The following is a 15,014-nucleotide window of genomic DNA, read 5'->3' as shown; positions in this document are numbered from 1 at the left end:
CTTGTTGATCCACGGCGACTTCGACGGCGACGACGCTGTGTCAGAGTTACAAGTTTTCCGTGTCGGAGAAGTTGCTGAACTTGGAGAAGGGGAGCAACGACGGCGACGTTGATTACGGAACGGAGAAGGACGAGGCGGCGGAGGACGAGGGGGAGGGGGCGGCGGAGGACGAGGGGGAGGGGGCGGCGGAGGACGAGGTGGCGTATTTTGACTTATACAAGAGGTTGACTTTCTGGACCCACCGTCTGCTCCCGCACTACGCCACGTGGAGATCGCCCGAAAAGGAAGAAAATTAAAGGATCACGTGCTGCATGCTTTGACACGTGATACATCGGTCGGCGATCTCTCTCACCGGGAACGAGAAGCTTCTTCACGGTTCTCTCCTATAAACCGTTCTAAAACCCTGCAACAAAGGGGCGAATCATGCTTCCTCAATTTCCGGGGAAATAACTAGGGTTTTGCTCGATGGCACTGTTGTTCCTCCCCGTCGCTGCTCCATTACGTACCGCACGATTTTGATCGGGTTTGGAGTTTCAGCGGGCACGCTCTGGCATTGGCGGCGGCGGCGGCGTCAAAGGAAGAGATTCATGGCGGTGGAAGCCGAGGTTGCGACCGCCGACCTTTCCCTCTCCGAGACCGACATCAACTGGGACAGGTTTGCTCTATTCTTCCATCTTCCTGCGGCTTCATCGCTATTCCGTTCTTTTTTCTTCCCAAAGTTCCCAATTTTCGTCCTTCTTTATTTTGATTTCGGGGTTCATGGTGGTGGCGGAGGGCGCAGTGAGCACAAGCTTTTGATGCATATGTGACTACTGATACATTCTTGCTTGCAAACACTAATTGATTTTGTCTGAGCAAACTCGATTCTTGGCCAGATAAAGGCTCATTTATGTTGGTTTGAAACGATTTGTTGTCAGGAATTCATAAATAAACCTTTTTAGGCTTATGTTAGGTGTCTGATACGATGTAACAGTTTACTAGTTTTATTTGGAAGAGAGTACAGAGTAACCCTTCTTCCTTTTGTCTTACATGCTCAACTTAGAGTCTACATCCTCGTAGAACAACAGCTTGAACATCAAGGATTCCCCTCCTAAGTGTCTTGACATTCCCGTTGGATTGAGCTTCCTCAGGCTTCTGCAATTTATAAATGAAGTATCTACTCCTACATATGATTATAAGTACCTTTATTTCCTAAATGTTTTGTTATAAGTATATTGTACAGATATGATCTATACTTAAGTGTCTAGTTTGTAGACTTGCTAGTATCATTGTGCACATATTATCAGCATTTTTCAATAATATATATTAAGCAGACTCCTAAATAAGCCTAAGTTGAAACCTGATTTCCTTCATTCAAAAACTGGGCTAATGAGCTTGTAAATGAAGTAAAATTTGTTTGTTGATCATAGTTACAATTCTTATATAACAGTCAGCTAATTGAACTTGATAAGCCCAAACTCTTGTTTCTTTTTTTTTTTTTATTTACAGAAGACTTAACAATATAATTGCACATAAAGTTTATGTGATTGATGATGTATGATATGGAGTTCAAACAATTTAAGCATTGTTGAGATTGGATCAGTTGCAATTGCATTGTTTTGTCAATGATCTTAATATCCTATGCATGCACAATCTAAACATAGAACCGTTCATGCCAGCTACGAGTTAGTAAGGACCTTAAGTGATTTTTCGCATGAAGATAGTTCTATAAAAATTGCAAAGAGGAGAATGACTCTTTTCCATGTTTCTGGTTCTAGTACTCATTTTCCATTATACATAAATTTGTAAAAGTACTTGACAGTCTGAAAATTTAACTAATTATGTGATTTACTTGGGAAAGGTTGGACAAAACAAAATTTCATGTCATCGGTGCCATCCTCTTCACTTTTCAATCTGGAGTATTGCATCCAACAACTGTTGTTAAAACTAGAATGCAAGTTGCTGAAGCAGGTCTATCAGGCATGCATGGTTTCTCTGTGTTCAGTAGAATACTTAAATATGATGGAATCGCTGGACTATATCGAGGTTTTGGCACCTCAGCTATTGGATCTCTCCCTGGTCGAGTTTTGGCTCTTACGTCTCTTGAAGTTTCTAAAGATATGATGCTCAAATACACGGAAGAGCAGGATATTTCTGAGGCAGCACGCATCGCTTTGGCTAATGGAGCAGCAGGACTTGTCTCAAATGTAGTTTCATGTGGCTATTTTGTTCCCTTGGATGTGGTAAGTTGTTCTTATTGTTGGAAAATTATGGAATTCTGGTACAAAAGACTTAACTGGAATTTTGTGGTTTGTCAGATTTCCCAAAGATTAATGGTTCAAGGTTTACCTGGGATGACAAGATATAATGGCCCATTTGATGTGATTCGAAAGGTTCTCAGGAAGGAGGGAATTCGCGGTCTTTATAGAGGCTTTGGTATAACCTTAGCAACACAATCACCTGCATCTGCTCTCTGGTGGGGTGCATATGGTGCGGCTCAGCATATTATTTGGAGGTAATAACCGAAATAGTCTGTCGCTTTTTCGCGATCGAATCAAGTTCAGTAACTTTAATGACTTTCATTGTTGTAATGTCCTAGTAGTAATAGTAATACTAAACTGGCCAATAACATTCAACAGGAGCTTGGGGTATGGAATTGACACGGAGCGAAAACCATCTCACTTGGAGTTAGTGATGGTTCCGGCGACGGCTGGAACACTCGCAGGTGCTTGTTCATCAATTATCACAACTCCAATAGATACAGTGAAGACCAGACTCCAGGTAAATTTAGTTCCTGAACCATGTACTGTGCTTGATTAGTGTGGTAAAAATGCTCAAGTTGAAAATTTTGTGCTTTCTTCAATATACAGGTCATGAACGACTACAAAGGAAGGCCGTCAGTCGTTAAGACGATGAGGCGACTCGTCGAGGAAGACGGTTGGGAAGGATTTTATCGAGGATTTGGACCTAGGTTCTTGAACATGTCCCTTTGGGGTACCTCAATGATAGTGACATATGAACTTATAAGTGAGTCTCCCATTCCCTTTGTTGCCTTTGTTTTCTTTTCTTAACTTCAAATTCAATCTTGTTTTGCTCTTCAGAAAGGTTGTCTGTGAAGCGAGATTAACCAGAAAAAGTTGAAACAAGAGACCATGGCACATCAATTGGGAACTATTCCTTTCACACGCACAGCTCACTCTTAGGCGTTATGAAGTACATCGAAAAAATATATATATTCTATTACATTTTCTGTAAAATTTTATATTAATTTTAGAAAATGTTGATCATCAGAACACTGCAGAAATTTCCCTGTCAGATTGAATTATATATTCTTTGTAATTCATCTGCCCAGTACTTGCTTGTGCTGTGGTGCATAGAAAAAGAATACTAAAAACTAAATTTCAAGAAAAAGCATATGGTCCTTTTGCGAAGGGCCTCTTGTCCTGTCCCCTTCCAACTTTCTACGATGACAAATTGAATCTCAACATTGAAAATTGCTCTCTTTTTCGTTTTTTTTTCTTGTTTGTTTGGAGAAGGCCAGCCCTCGATCCTTGGAAGCATAGCCATTCATTTTGTTGTCTTCCCTGGTGCCCTTAACCTAATGCCACTCTCACTATCACAAAAACAAGTTTCTGAAACCTGAAACATACTGTATTTTTCAAACTTCTGACAACAGCAGAGATCATATGCAGCCAAACATACCAGACAAAACTTGCCATGCCACTGGATAAGATCACAAGTCCCCCGCCAAATTTTGCCAATTCATGCATCATTTAATAATTGCACGAAGGTTTGATCTGACCTATCAAACCTTGGTTTTCAAGATCCAATCTTTCCTGAAGTAAGTCCACTCCTTTTTTATTTTTCCTACTAAGCATCTAGCTACCACCAACTCCATGGTCCTTATCTTCTGATTCCTGCTGCTTTATTACTATTTCTTCATCACCTTCCAGCTTTCATCTCCATTCATTCTCATTTTTCTTCCCCATTCTACCTTTCCGAGCCATGAAATCTACCAGAAGAAGCTCCTCCTCCTCCTTATATTTTAGCCTCATTTATCTCACAGTCTTCTTCCTCAGAAGCATTAAAGCCGCTCAAGAATCTGACAGGGTCTTTAATCTCCCTGGCCAGCCAACTGCTCCACCCATCTCTCACTTCGCAGGTTACATTACTGTCAACGAAGGAAATGGCAGGGCCCTCTTTTACTGGTTCTTTGAGGCCCAAACTTTACCATCAAAGAGACCTCTTCTCCTGTGGCTCAATGGAGGTTCTCTCTTTAATGCATCTCACTTTGCTTTCAGATCTTTCAGTTCATTTAATGTGCCTCTCCTTCATTTTCAGGCCCTGGCTGCTCATCCATTGGCTATGGAGCAGCTGTGGAATTGGGGCCTCTCAGGGTCAGTACACATGCTGCAGGGCTTCAGTTCAATAAATATGCTTGGAATAAAGGTTCCCTTAAAACATTTGTTGCTACTACTCCTTTCTGAAAATTTTAAGATCATGATTCCATTTTTAATTTTCTATTGTTTTTGTTTGTTTTCAGAGGCAAATTTACTGTTTGTGGAGTCTCCTGTTGGTGTTGGATTCTCTTATACTAACACATCCTCTGATCTATCAAAACTAGATGATGGATTTGTGGGTAATGAACTTTTGATATCATTTCAGAATATGTTACAGGAGTATGCTTGTTGAAACGATTGAATTATGTTTTTTGTTTGTTTGTTTGTTTGTTATTGCTGTAGCTGAGGATGCTTATAGCTTCCTTGTAAACTGGTTGAGCAAGTTCCCAGAGTACCAATCACATGATTTTTACATAGCAGGAGAAAGCTATGCAGGTGATAAACATTCCAAAATTATCATAGAAATACAAAAAACTGAAAACTGAAAAGTTTCAGAATGTATCCATCAATAAGGAGAAAGAAACAACAGGAAAGTTTTGTTGGTTTGTAAATTGAAGAGAATCAATAATGTACTTGGTGAATGACATTGTCATAGAAAAAGTAATTTGACTATATTATCATGCAAAGTAAAGTGGATTGTCCTCATTCTCTTCTGTCAATTCTTTGTTTGAAAAAAGCTCTTTTTTTATTGTATTCAGTATGTGGTTTATGTTCTAAATTCATGTTATAGGTCACTATGTTCCCCAGCTAGCTGAGCTTGTGTATGATCACAACAAGGATGCAAACAACTTCCCCCACATCAATCTCAAGGGTTTCTTAGTAAGCACATCGATATATCTAATTAAAAAAAATTGTATTTTTTAGAGTATTTGCTCAAAATCTATATATTTTGTTGAAGGTTGGCAACCCTGAAACTGATGACTACTATGACTCAAAGGGATTGCTGGAATATGCATGGAGCCACTCTGTGGTTTCAGACCAAGTTTATGAGCTTGCGAAGCGCGTTTGCGACTTCAAGCTCTTAGACTGGACAAATCCATGCAACGAGGCCATGAATGCCGTCTTCAAACAGTACAATGAGATTGATATCTACAACATTTATGCTCCAAAGTGCAACCTTCCTCAGTCCTCATCATCAGCAGTTGATCCTGATGAAAGTAGTGTCACTAAGGTGATCAGTTTGCAACTCAATTCGCCTTTTTTTTTTCTTCTCTTCTAAAAGATTGGATTGAAGGATCAGAAACAATATGTTGTGGTGTTGCAGAAAGGCTTGGCGAGGAGAATAAGAAGGTACTCAGGGTATGATCCATGCTTCTCGAACTACGCCGAGGAGTATTTCAATAGAATTGATGTGCAGAAATCACTACATGCAAATGTGACTGGAAAAGTTGGAAGGTGGAGTGTTTGCAAGTAAGTTTTATCGTCGTATATCTTCATATACAGAGAAAAAAATAGAAGAAAAGAAAAACTGAGTAGGGTTCATGCCATTGCAGTGACTCCATATTGAGAACATACAATTTCACAGTCTTATCTGTTCTCCCAATCTACTCCAAGCTCATAAGAGCAGGCCTGAGAATTTGGATCTACAGGTACATTTTCATATATGAAATGAAGTGTTAGCTCATGAGCAAAGCTCTTGTTTGCACTCTGATGCAACTCGAAACTCTAACATTGCAGTGGAGACACTGATGGCAGAGTGCCAGTGATTGGATCTAGATACTGTGTTGAAGCCTTAGGCCTTCCTCTCCAGTCTCAGTGGCAGCCATGGTTTCTAAACCACCAGGTCGTTACTTTCGGCAAGATGAACCAATTGTAGTAAGATATTCACTTGCCGATCAATCATAAGTGATCGTGGCTCGCGGCTTGTTTGTTGTTGATGCAGGTAGGAGGAAGGTTTGTGGAGCACAAAGGGTTGACCATGGCGACAGTTAGAGGAGCAGGGCACTTGGTGCCACTGAACAAGCCACAAGAAGCTCTTGTGCTCGTCAACTCATTCTTGAAGGGTCAGCGTCTCCCAACACTTCGACGATAGATTGCTTTTCTTGCAAGAACGAATCGAATTCAGATGCAAGTTTAGATCCATTTTCTTCAAGTAAAACTGAGGTTTTGATGTATGAGTGTTGGTTTGTGAGAGAAGTGTCAATTAAATTAACTGGCCAAAAATATTGGAAGCAAAAAAAAAAGGAATAATCAATTTTTTTATATATATATAAATTTGTCTTACGAATAATAATAATAATAATAATTCAATGCCAAAATAATTCAATAATAATAATAATAAATGTCAAATTAAATATTTAGAAAAAGGTATCGGTTCGAAAACGCTCTCATAAGACAACTGCCACCGCACCCGTTCTCGACTCATGCAAGTGGTCCCACAGTGGAGAAGCGAAGTACTGCCACCTCAGCGCGTGAAGCTTACGCGTATAGAAAGCCCGTGGGTTTATAGGTTCTATCCCTCTTCGCTATATTTTATTTTCGATCTCTCTCGTGGCTGTCGTCTTCGTTCTCGTCTTCGTCTTCGTTCTTCACTGTGTTCACCTGCCGCGGACGACGAAGAGGGCAGAAGAAGCGAAGGAGGAAGCAGAGGAAACGGGAGGCGTAAGGCGATCTCAATACCGCTCTTCTCCTCCTCTCTCAATCTCCATTTGCAGGATCTTGTGTCCAATCGCCTCTTCAAGGTAACTAATCAATAATCTCATCGCTTTCCTCGGACGCCTCGGTTGTGGGGTGTGAATAAGTCGTCGACCCTGAAAATTGGCTTTGCATGATCGAATTCGGCTTTTGCCCCCTTTCTCCTTGCCTGATTGGTTTTCCTTGCGGCTTGAAGTGGAATTGGTAGATTGGTGCGGGTTCTAGGATTTTTCGTATGTTGATGGTTTTATTATGTTCAGGGGCTTTTCGGTTTTGATTCGATTATGAGTTTGTTGGTTAGGTTTTCATTACTTGTTTTTGTCGGACTGTATGGTGTTGTATATAAGTAGATTGACTTCCAAGTCTAGCAAGTCGATTGTTTTTTCCTTGGTTTTTTTTTTTGCCTAGCAATTTTGGAGTACATACAGAGCAGAAGAAATAGTAAATATATGATCTAATAATGCTGGATCTTTGTGCACTTTAGGTATTAGTTGTCAGCAGAAATATTCAACCTTGATGCTTATGGAAAAAAAAAAGACTTGCTTCATGGATGTTCACTTAGGCAGTAGTTAGAGCAGCTAGTTGGTTATGTGCAGTTTTTTATTCGGATTCTTAATTGGAATATTCAATAAAAGCGTTAGCAATTGCTAAATTAGTGTTCTTGTTAATTTTATCACATTGTCTATCTGTTGAAATAGTAGTCATATATGACCTAATCATCGTGAAACCCTATTTTTTCTGTGGAAGAAGGGAACATCTATGGTAACTTATATGAGTGATAGCGTACTCAACATTAATGTCATCCTTCCAAACAGCCATTTCTATTAGTTTCAATGTCATGGCGCCCATATCTAAATGCCTTGGAAGACAGTAGTTAGTTGGCATGCATTCTTTTGTGAATTAATTTTCATCTCTCTTGAAGCTGATTTTTTAGACTTTAGATAGAACGATGTGTTCTGGTGTTGTTTGGGTTATCAACATTTATTTTTTCTCCCAATATTGTCAATATTTTAACTTAGTTTGAGTTTATGAGGATCCCTGAATAGTTGGGCTAGCTTGTTTTTGCTGTTGTGTATGCTCTACCTAATAGCACAATAAGAATTTTGATTATCTAGAAACATCATTTACAAACAATGATGTTATAAGTTTGGATATTTGAATGAGCTTAGAATGTTTCGTGACAATCTCGTGTATGCACTAATTTAGATCTTCTGGGTGATCTTCTTAGATGTTGCATGGTATTCTTGTCATAATTTGTTAATTTCTTTCACTTGCTTAAGTTCATGCTTTCCAAGCCAATTATAGTTACAATTTCCTTTTTCTTCTTAATTCATGACAAGTATTTGTTTGGTCTAAGTTGTCATTACTTCTGCAGGTGCTAACTTTTGTGGACAACATGACATGATATTTTGAGGTTCTTATTGGACCTCTGGCTTCTGCTGGTACACCTTTGTGTTGTTCATTTGCAGCATCACTCTATGGCTAGAAAGGGATACCAACAAAGGAATGGGCTGAATTGTAATACACCTGACCATACTGCTGTAATTTCAGATTCAGTTAAAGAAAAATCAGAGATACAAAATGGAATGCCTGCTGAAACTGATCACCTAAATACTGATAATCTTTGTCATTCAAGGAGTCCTGGTGCAAAGACAAATAAACCCAAAGCAAATGGCAAAAAGAACAGACAACGAGCTGGGCACACTCTTGCCAGAGAGAAATCAGATGACGAAAACCCAATTTTACCTCAAACAATGGATAAGTCTCTCAATTTACAGGATCTTCCAAGGAGCACGCCTTCTTCAGATGCTTCCAAGAAAGTAGGAACTGATGGAACTTTTTCCGACATTGATGGACTGCATGTTGAAAGTAACAATGCAACTTTCATAACCATGGCTTCAAGGAACTTAAGATCTTTGGTCTTATATGTTTCTACAGCAGCTACTCATTGGCTTGAAGGACAGAAACCATGGTTCAAGGCAATAAATTCTGTTATCCACAAGAGTCAGTGTTATGTTCGGGCTAAACTAGGACATGCTTATCCTATTATTTTGACATGGGCTATGTATTGTGGTAAATTGGTTTTGCTTCTATCCATGGTTTGGCTGGACTGCAGTATTCGAGGTCTTGATTCTCTATTACGGTTGGGAACAACATCTTTCCTTACAACAGTTTGGTGCAGCATACTTTCAGTTACTGCAATGATTGGATTTGTGAAAATGATAATAGTCACGGTAAATTATTAGTTCATTTGATTCTTCTTTTGGTTAACTAGTACACAGCAAAATATATCCATTTACTCTATGCATGCAAAAACAATGTTCAACACCTCTCTGCATTTCTTTTCTATTTGCTACGTTCCTCTTACTTGATAGTGCCTTTTGTTTGTGCTGTTTTGTTTGTGATGTACTGCATCTGGAGCTCACTTGTTGCTCCCTTGATTTTGTTTGTTTCCATGCATTGATACAAAGGATCGATAGAAATTGTTTGATCAGTAAAGTTCGACTGTAATTGAACTTGCCTCATGCTCGTCGTACTCCCTGATGAGCGCAAGTCCACAGGTAGTATGGTCAATGAACTCTGATTGTTATCGTGCATAAATGACAAATTTAGAAACCAAATTCAAGAATTTGAAGATCCACTTACCTTTTATCTTAACAAGACATAACTATAGCCTTAATCATTCTTATGTTTGTTCATGTGCATAAACTTTTTGTTATATGGTTGAGATTTTTTTTATTGTTCCTTCTTACTGTTGATGTATTTCTCTTTCTTTGGACATTTTTTCTAATAATTTTGCACAGTGGATGTTTACTTGAGTTTAGTATTTGATTCTGTATACTTTTCTATAGATCTTAGAATTTTAGTTATCCTTTATGAACAGGTCATTGCTACTGCAATGGTGATTGGCATTGGTATTGGACTAACAATTCTGATTTTGGCTGTCCTTGCTTTGGGGATCTTGTGGTTCTATGGCAGCTTTTGGGTAACAGGGTTTGTGTCAATTCTTTCAGGTAGCCTCCAGTGCTTATAATGATATTAAGGCCCTTGTGAAGTACAGCAACAGCTAAATTGGTCTATTGACACTTTACTTTCTCTTACACAGGAGTCACATTTATGCTCGGCCATGATCGGATTGCCCTCCTTATCACCACACTATATTCTATGCACTGTGTTAGATGCTACTTAGGATGGCTTGGGCTGTTCTTCAGCCTTAATGCTTCTTTTATTTCCACGGATTTTCTTATTTACTTTCTGAAGAATAACATTAATGACTACAAGTCTGGCAGTTCTTCAGGGGAAGCTAGGCAAAACCAGAGTCAAGCTGGCTTTTCCTTTAGGGAGTCTTATCATTCTTCACATGGGGCCGATGCTTTTCATTCTTCATCTAACATGCCACCTGATCGTAGCTCAGGCTTTCCTTCAACTAGTGGAACTGAGGAACTGACCTCCGAAGATGAAGTTGCTCGGTTGTTGAAGTGCTCAGATCACTATTCAGCTCTAGGTTTCTCACGCTATGAGAATGTAGATGTCACTCAACTCAAGAGAGAGTATAGAAAGAAGGTGATAGTTGCAATCTAACAACTTTTTGGTTCTGCTTATCAGCCTGGCTGAAGTGCATTTTTTAACTAATTAATGTTCACAAACTGGCTTAGGCAATGCTTGTACACCCTGATAAAAATATGGGTAACGACAAAGCTGCAGAAGCATTTAAAAAGCTTCAAAATGGATATGAGGTGGAAATCCTTTTCTTTTTTCCTCAATGCAAGTTATCTATTTTCTTCTCCTCTTATCTGTTACCCAAACATTCATTAATGTAAAAAACAACAAAAATTTATCCTGATCATTTTATATTACCAGGTTCTGTTAGATTCTTTGAAGCGGAAAGCCTATGATGAAGAATTGAGAAAGGAAGAGCTATTGAACTATTTCCGAAGATTTCAGAATTCTCCACAACAGGTTGTCTATACTCTATATATTTTTTTGTATTATTGTAGCTTATAGTTGCAAACCTTTTAGTTTTGTAGCTGCCATATGAGAAGTGCATGTTGCTAGTCAAAATGTAGATTCTCTTGGATCAGTAAAATCTTGGTGTTGATTTTCTAATATGGATGTAAAGCTATGAATGGAATACCTCTAGGTGGTTCAATTACCTGAAAACTGTGACAGTAACCAATAGATAAGAAGTGTTGTTATCTTTCCTATTCCATTCAGTTTTAAGTATTAAGACCATGTACGTGTCTTTCTAATACATCTATATTTGGTCATCAGTATTTGTTTCATTTCCATAGTGTTGGATTTTGGGCACTACTGCAAATAGGGAAGGGAATAGCTGAAACACCATAAAAGGGAAGGGAAAAGGTTTGGAAGAAACTTGTTGTTATTGATTTAAGGTGAAAGGAGAAGCATTATGCTTATGACTGGTTATTATTAATGCATGAGGCTCATATAGTTTTTGCAATCCTCAGATGAAGTTCCTCTTTTCAGACATCATCTTGACTGTAGGATTGCACTATTCTGTGACTGAGATTAAGTTGAACTGGTTAACTCAGTAAGTTGTGTTAGATTGGGTAAACTCCAGTCAAACTCACAAGTTAACTCACTTGGTAATTCTTAAATCAAAATTACCAAGTGAAGGTAGCTAGCAAGGCGAAATACAGAATGAAGCTGTGAAAATGCAATAGACGATGGTGGTGGAGGATCAATAGATATTGCAGCTTTGTGTCTGAGAAGATATATCCGTTTCTGCAGTCCATCCGTCCGTGCCCATTTTAGCTCTTGGCCTACAGCAAAGTGATCAACATTATATCCTTTAGTACTCATCTGTTTCATCTATATGGTACACTCTACAAAATACAGTGATTAGTAAATTAGCATCTTATTTAGTTTTCTGCCTTTTCTTTGAATGTAAATGTTTTTTGGTTTAAAACCTATATCATTTATAGCATTACATTATCAATTCTGTATCTGTATGATGTTAAATTTTTTTTTCTATTTAAAATTTAAAGTATGATATTAAGGAGTCTAGCATATAAACATATCTGACTCTTACAATCATTCTTTGAGCACTAAACTGACTGGATCATATTTTCCTTTGTTCTGAACATCTGAAATAATGTATGAATCAGCTGAATATGTAACTTACAAACTCGAGTTATCTTTGCCACATCTATTATAGTTTCCATTAGCATGAGATGCAAGTAATATTACAGAATTGGTTTAACCGTTTAACTATTTATGAGTATATTATTGTGAAACTTATAATATTCTGTGTATGATTCATGCTTGCTTTAAGTAGGTTTTTAGAATTTTATGATCTATGGATCCTGAGTTTATGAAACCTCGTATGGTGTAGGCTATCATAGGAAAGCGTGTTTGGCAATCTTGGTCACAATATTCTTTACTAGAATGCATGTTAATATACTTATCTACATTGGATGTGGGAACTCTGTTTATTTGTCAGTGTTAAGTTTCTAACAATCGTTCTCTCTGCAGAAATGGAAACACGGTATTTTCAGACCAGGATTTAGTCATTCTGAAGCTGAATATGAAGGCCCGTACAAAGGAGAATCAAGAAGAATAGCCTGCAAGAAATGCAAAGATTTTCACATCTGGATTTGCACAGATAAATCTAAATCCCAAGCAAGATGGTGCCAGGTTTTAAAATTGTACTCTGGGCAATATACTCTCAGATTTGTTTTTTCTCAAGACATCTCACAAATATCTTTGTGGTAGGATTGTAAAGAGCTCCACCAAGCCAAAGATGGCGACGGTTGGGTTGAACAATCTTCCCAACCTCTTTTATTGGGGTTACTGCAGAAGGTATCTGCAACTCAGATACCCATTGCCTCCGTCTTATCTCCATGTGATATCCATTTTTTGTATATAATTCATGCATATTGTCCTGATGTGAACTTTTCCAGTTGGATCTGCCAAGAGTATACGTATGTGCAAATAGCAAAATTTACGAGGTGACGGATTGGTTTGCCTGTCAGGTAGGCTGTTCGAAAAAATTGTTTGTAGCTTTTAGACTGTAATACTTTGAGATTCAGTAATGCAAATCCAGGAGCTTGATTATTCCAGTTGTTGTTCTTTTGGTTTTCATTACAAACCTTCAGTTGATTCGCTCTCTCTTTGAATATATGGTTTAATTGCTACGTGATAAAGATATCCTTAGCTTATTTTGTAAATTGTTTGACAACTAAAATGATCTGATAACTTTACCTTTTGGTGCCAGGGAATGAATTGTCCTGCCAACACTCACAAGCCAAGTTTTCACGTCAACACCAGCCTAACCAAGCAAGCAAGCTTCAAAGGAACAGGAGCAGCTTCATCTTCCGCTGCCCCAAGAGAGGAGACCATGACAGAGGAAGAATTCTTTGATTGGTTGCAGAACGCAATGCAGTCAGGCATGTTCGAAACCAACAGCACCACTCCGAGTGAGAGCCCTTCGCCGGCGAATGGCAACAGCTCCTCCAAGAGCAGCAGCAGCAGCAGCAGCACGAAGAGGAAAAAGAAAGGGAAGAAGCAATGGTGAGCACAACCCGACGTAAGCAAGGCTGTCGCAAAGAACTGAGGTAAATTCATCCTCCTCCGACTTGTAGATGTGGTAAAATAATCTTAAAAGGAAACGACACCGTATCGAATACACATGCTGTCCTCCCTTTTGAATTTACTATTTGCCGGCCAATTACTGCTACTTGTTATAGCAATATTTTTAATTTGGCACCAACAGAAGCCAGAAGGTTACCTTGTTCTGTGCCATTCATAGGCCATCTCAATACTAAAGAAAGATTTTGAAGTTAGTTACTAACTTCTATACCTAACTTTTGATGTTTTAATAAACTTATTCCGATCTTTTATTTTTAATAAACATATTTAATGTATTCGATATTAATTATAACAAATTTGGTAGGAAAAAATTCATGAATATCTGTTTGTTATTTTCTCTAATGATCAGGTGTATTTCATATGCAATATTCTATTGATCAGAAATATTCTAAATCTTAATTTATTTTGACAGATTATGATGAACTATATGTAAAAGCGTTAATATTTTTGGGTAAAAATAAAAGGGCTCCCTTTTTATGGGAATATGAAAGGGGCGTTTTTTTTTTATTATTAAAAGGTGTTTCATCTCGCTTATGTTTTTTTTTAAATTTAAAAATTGTTTTTATTTTTAATAGTTATGGATTTATAATCACTATAATATAAATATTTAATTCTGATCAATATAAAATAAAATACATTATAATAGTTATAGTTCATAATTATTATAATATTAATTTTTTTAAATTTTAATCAATATTGTTAAATTGTAGTGTAGTAACACTTTATTATTGATTAGCATCGTTCAATATTATATTATAAAAATATTTTGATTTTAATCCACATTAATAATATTATATTATATCATAGCTCTTTAATATGGATTAATATGGAAGTTTCGTTTCTTATAATTATAACAGTTATAATAAATAAACAATAAAGATATTTTGAAAAGTAAAATACCGATGAGACGTCTTTTCTTATAATAAATAAATCAAAAAAAAAAAGAGAAAGTGTCTCTTCGATAATTCTAATAAAAAAGTTTGCACGATTTTAATAAAACAGTTGTTGATGTGATGCTCTTTTAACTTTTCTGGATATTTTTAAATCAAGGACGTCTTAAATTTATTTGATTGATCAGTCCTGTCGCATCATGCAATTTCGTCCGCTCTTTAGCCTGCCTCTCCTATCCAACGCTGCTCTCAAAGGCACAAATCAAACAAAAGATCCAAATCATGATCGCTCCCAAACGATGCCAACAAAAGTATACAATTATTAAGCGGAGAATGTCACTTTGCCCCCAAATTTACATCTTTTACATTTTTATCTTTGTTTCACATCCACTTTTTTTAAAAAAATGCCTCTAAAGTTTTAAAATTTCCACACAGGTATTATACGAATTTGTAAAGGTTGAGAGTAAGGGTGTAAAAAAATGAATCTGACCCATCAACT

The 15,014-nt window shown here is 37.5% G+C and overlaps 3 protein-coding genes across 4 annotated transcripts; all 3 read left to right on the top strand.

The window, feature by feature from the left end:
* Nucleotides 1–450: 450 nt before the first annotated feature.
* LOC141838410 (uncharacterized) lies at nt 451–3,379 on the top strand. Of its 2 annotated transcripts, none has more exons than XM_074725872.1 (6): nt 451–655; nt 1,841–2,222; nt 2,298–2,494; nt 2,619–2,760; nt 2,850–3,006; nt 3,085–3,379. In XM_074725872.1, exons 1-6 carry the CDS (start codon nt 588–590, stop codon nt 3,093–3,095), a joined length of 957 nt encoding a protein of 318 aa, XP_074581973.1. In that variant the 5' UTR covers nt 451–587; the 3' UTR covers nt 3,096–3,379. The 2 variants fall into 2 exon arrangements, with proteins under 2 accessions (XP_074581973.1, XP_074581972.1); XM_074725871.1 differs by having other exon boundaries at nt 3,081–3,379.
* A 217-nt stretch (nt 3,380–3,596) lies between these two features.
* LOC141838409 (serine carboxypeptidase-like 26) lies at nt 3,597–6,549 on the top strand. The gene is made up of 10 exons (XM_074725870.1): nt 3,597–4,246; nt 4,321–4,428; nt 4,523–4,618; nt 4,722–4,814; nt 5,110–5,198; nt 5,278–5,550; nt 5,644–5,789; nt 5,873–5,968; nt 6,057–6,162; nt 6,262–6,549. Exons 1-10 carry the CDS (start codon nt 3,985–3,987, stop codon nt 6,409–6,411), a joined length of 1,419 nt encoding a protein of 472 aa, XP_074581971.1. The 5' UTR covers nt 3,597–3,984; the 3' UTR covers nt 6,412–6,549.
* A 331-nt stretch (nt 6,550–6,880) lies between these two features.
* LOC141841768 (uncharacterized) lies at nt 6,881–13,815 on the top strand. The gene is made up of 10 exons (XM_074729963.1): nt 6,881–7,060; nt 8,389–9,247; nt 9,898–10,027; nt 10,120–10,577; nt 10,670–10,750; nt 10,875–10,973; nt 12,510–12,671; nt 12,750–12,836; nt 12,938–13,009; nt 13,252–13,815. Exons 2-10 carry the CDS (start codon nt 8,492–8,494, stop codon nt 13,549–13,551), a joined length of 2,145 nt encoding a protein of 714 aa, XP_074586064.1. The 5' UTR covers nt 6,881–7,060; nt 8,389–8,491; the 3' UTR covers nt 13,552–13,815.
* The last annotated feature ends 1,199 nt before the right edge of the window (nt 13,816–15,014 follow it).

This window comes from Curcuma longa, chromosome 11 (genome assembly GCF_044706935.1).
Source record: "Curcuma longa cultivar G26 ecotype Majalengka, Jawa Barat chromosome 11, ITB_CL_G26_1.1, whole genome shotgun sequence".
In the NCBI taxonomy this organism is placed as follows: Eukaryota; Viridiplantae; Streptophyta; class Magnoliopsida; order Zingiberales; family Zingiberaceae; genus Curcuma; species Curcuma longa.
This window is presented reverse-complemented; position numbering and strand designations above follow the sequence as displayed.

Excerpts from the sequence above, each read along its gene's own strand:
- LOC141838410 (XM_074725871.1), top strand. The coding sequence starts at position 588 with ATGGCGGTGGAAGCCGAGGTTGCGACCGCCGACCTTTCCCTCTCCGAG. Across the intron at positions 2,761-2,849 it reads CAGTGAAGACCAGACTCCAG|GTCATGAACGACTACAAAGG; the intron begins GTAAATTTAGTT and ends TTCAATATACAG. Across the intron at positions 3,007-3,080 it reads AGTGACATATGAACTTATAA|AAAGGTTGTCTGTGAAGCGA; the intron begins GTGAGTCTCCCA and ends TTTGCTCTTCAG.
- LOC141838409 (XM_074725870.1), top strand. The coding sequence starts at position 3,985 with ATGAAATCTACCAGAAGAAGCTCCTCCTCCTCCTTATATTTTAGCCTC. Across the intron at positions 4,815-5,109 it reads AGCAGGAGAAAGCTATGCAG|GTCACTATGTTCCCCAGCTA; the intron begins GTGATAAACATT and ends TTCATGTTATAG. Across the intron at positions 5,551-5,643 it reads ATGAAAGTAGTGTCACTAAG|AAAGGCTTGGCGAGGAGAAT; the intron begins GTGATCAGTTTG and ends GTGGTGTTGCAG.
- LOC141841768 (XM_074729963.1), top strand. The coding sequence starts at position 8,492 with ATGGCTAGAAAGGGATACCAACAAAGGAATGGGCTGAATTGTAATACA. Across the intron at positions 9,248-9,897 it reads TGAAAATGATAATAGTCACG|GTCATTGCTACTGCAATGGT; the intron begins GTAAATTATTAG and ends CTTTATGAACAG. Across the intron at positions 10,751-10,874 it reads AGCTTCAAAATGGATATGAG|GTTCTGTTAGATTCTTTGAA; the intron begins GTGGAAATCCTT and ends TTATATTACCAG.